Source organism: Aegilops tauschii, chromosome 5 (assembly GCF_002575655.3).
Source record: "Aegilops tauschii subsp. strangulata cultivar AL8/78 chromosome 5, Aet v6.0, whole genome shotgun sequence".
NCBI lineage: Eukaryota > Viridiplantae > Streptophyta > Magnoliopsida > Poales > Poaceae > Aegilops > Aegilops tauschii.
Window position 1 is genome coordinate 528,186,356 of NC_053039.3, and position 2,694 is coordinate 528,189,049.

General features: G+C 54.7%; 1 protein-coding gene across 2 annotated transcripts; it reads right to left on the reverse strand.

The window, feature by feature from the left end:
- On the reverse strand, window positions 1-2,077 carry LOC109741458 (uncharacterized). 2 transcript variants are annotated; one of them, XM_020300546.3, is made up of 5 exons: window positions 1,520-2,077; window positions 987-1,220; window positions 617-890; window positions 423-500; window positions 1-312 (listed from the first exon to the last, which is right to left on the reverse strand). In XM_020300546.3, exons 2-5 carry the CDS (start codon window positions 1,211-1,213, stop codon window positions 262-264), a joined length of 630 nt encoding a protein of 209 aa, XP_020156135.1. In that variant the 5' UTR covers window positions 1,214-1,220; window positions 1,520-2,077; the 3' UTR covers window positions 1-261. The 2 variants fall into 2 exon arrangements, with proteins under 2 accessions (XP_020156135.1, XP_020156136.1); XM_020300547.3 differs by having other exon boundaries at window positions 1-309; window positions 1,520-2,045.
- Window positions 2,078-2,694: the final 617 nt, after the last annotated feature.

Consider the following 2,694-nt stretch of genomic DNA (forward strand, 5'->3'; position numbering starts at 1 on the left):
TTAGAGATGATGATCTAATATATTGCTACCACTATTTTGCTTCATGGTTCCAGACGAACAATCTCTTCAGAGTTCTGATGAACAGACAATTAGACGAAAGGATCATGGAGATTAAACAGGGGGTGAAGAATAAGAAGGGAAACGGGCACTAAATTAGCTGCTTGCTGAGCATTGCCAGTTAGAAGAACCGCCGTTGCTACCTAGGTGCGGCTTCTCTGCCTCGAGCACAAGTCAAAAAATGAATCCATCCTGCTTCTGCCTCTACTCTGAATCGCTCTCCATGCACAGCGCCTTCAGTCCCCTCGCCCTCTGCTGATTGAATTTGCGAGATATCAGTAACACATCGATAAATGTAGATGGAACTAACAGCTCGTGTATGTTACTTGTTTGCAATCAAAGGGAAATGAGGAGATCTGGGGTACCTTTTTGGAGCTCTTCTTCTCTCTAACTTCATACCTCTCGTGCGACAAATCTGACAGCCATGCTCCTGGGCACACCGTCTATGGTCATACACAACAACGACCAATGAAACATTAGGGTTAGGAAATGAGGATCAACACATCTTTGAAAGAAAGGAACTTGACAGTTTATTTTCTGAGAAGAAAGGGAACATTACAAGCAAGCACTTCTGCATCAGCTTGGGCCTCTTCTTCGGCCTCTGAGGGAGCTTGCAGCCCTTCATTGCCAAGAAGTCCTCCTCTTTCTCCTTGTTCGACAGTGAGATGAAGAACCTCGGCAGAGCAGCGGTGCCCTTCTCTTCCACCCCACCGCTGAAATCGAACCCATTCCCCTCAAAGGGAAATGGGGAACCCCTGGTGGAGTAGTACCGGTCCTTCTCTGGTGAGAGGGATATGGACTGCCTGGCCTCACTCGCCTGTGCCTCGGATTTCCTGCTCGCAAGCAAATACCAGGGTCAGACATTTCTTGACATTTTGCACGGCCAAGGGTCAAAGGAAAATGGTCTACGGATGCAATACTGAAATTACCTCCGGTGAAGAGTGCTTGGGCGGCGTGGTGAACGAAACTGCGAGACATCGCCTCCCAGAAGGGGGCGATTCACCCGGGGTATGGTGCGCCTGAGCGCATCCGACCGGGCCGGCGACGGCGAGCCGTCTTCCCGGGACTTGACGCATCGGAGCCGCTTCCGGCTGCCCCATTGCAGGAACAGGTTTGGCTCGCCGGAGGGCTTTGACTCCTTGACCTCCTGGTCCATCTATATCCTGAAAAACGGCAAAGCCGTCAGCATGTAAATAAACCCTAATAAACTGCAGATCGGGATGAACTTTGTCAAACAGAGTTAGCGGCAGAGGAGATAAGCAAGCTGTAGATCCAACGACTTCGGATAAACCGCTAATCTTCCGTTGCAAAGTAGCAAGTGCTTCAAGGATTGTTTGGCGTATCCATCAGATCCAGCCCAACAGATGCATCAGATCGGACATGGCCTCGTGAAGAACAGAGAAGGAGCTCAGGGAAGGCAGAGTGAGGGAGATGGGAAAGAGGTGGGCTTCTGGCGGTTCACCTTCTCGCTGCCTGCTGGAGACGGCGGTGGAGCTCAGGAACCGGGCTCCTGGCGGCTGAGGAAGCAGAGGGTTGGTGAAGTTCGGCGGGGAGGCGGCGTGCAGGTTGGAGCTCCTGGCGGCGGTTGAGGTAGCAGATAAGGTTCCCGGCGGCGAGGACGAGGAGGAAGTTCCCGACGCAGGCGGCGAGGAGGTCGGCGCAGGAGACGGAGCAGCGCGGCGCTGGACGGCGGACGGCGTGGTGGCGCTCGACGGTGTACGGCAGGCGGACGCAGGAAGAGTCGCGGCAGATCTCGACGGTCGACGAGGCGCTACGGCGAGAAGGGGCGTCGGCGGAGGTGAAGAGGGGCTCGGCGGAGGGCGGAGCGGCGGCAAGAATGGAGGTGGGCGGTGGCGGCGGAGGCGAGAGAGGTTGGGCGCTGGGGTGGAATTTTTGGGGAGAGGTGGCTGGGAAGTTGGGGGGGAGAATGGGAGTGGGGGTCAGCGTGAAGATGGAGGCGCTGCGCTGCGGCCTGCGGAGCGCGGGGTAGCCGGGCGGGGTGGGAAACCCCAAAGATATCATCCACTCCTACCACTGCTGCCACGACTTTGGTGGGTTACAGAAGTTGCGAGATTTTTCAAACTAAAATCATAAGGTTTGCAAGGGTTTTAAATTTTGTAACCAAATTTATTTATTTTTTTTGCGGCTACCAAATTTATTCACACCATGAAAAAAAACCAGAGTGCTGAATTGTGCAATCTTTGAAATAATATTCTCAACCGATAGTTTTCCGTTCCCCGTCATTCCCCGTCCGCCTCCTCCTGCTTGCGACCCGTGTTTCTATGGGTCCATCTCATTCCTCACATCCACGATCGCGTCTCCCATCTCCAATCCCCCACGCCACACACATTCTCTTTTTTTCTTGAAGATCAGCACCGCTTCACCTTCCATAGGCGTGCAGGCTCCCTGCGATGGTGTTGTCCCTCCCGCCTCCTTGGGCATGAAGCCCTGTGTGCGCGCAGTCGCGTTGCTCAATCTGGGCTAGAGTAGCGCTAGTGCTTCAACGGTTGCCATTCGAAGCTGCTAGCAAGCCACCGTGGCCGCGCTAGTGTTGCACGAAGCTCCCGCTGGTGAGCCACCGCGGACGCCCGCTACTGCAGGTGAACCACCGCGGCACACGCCAGTGCTGGAAGGCAC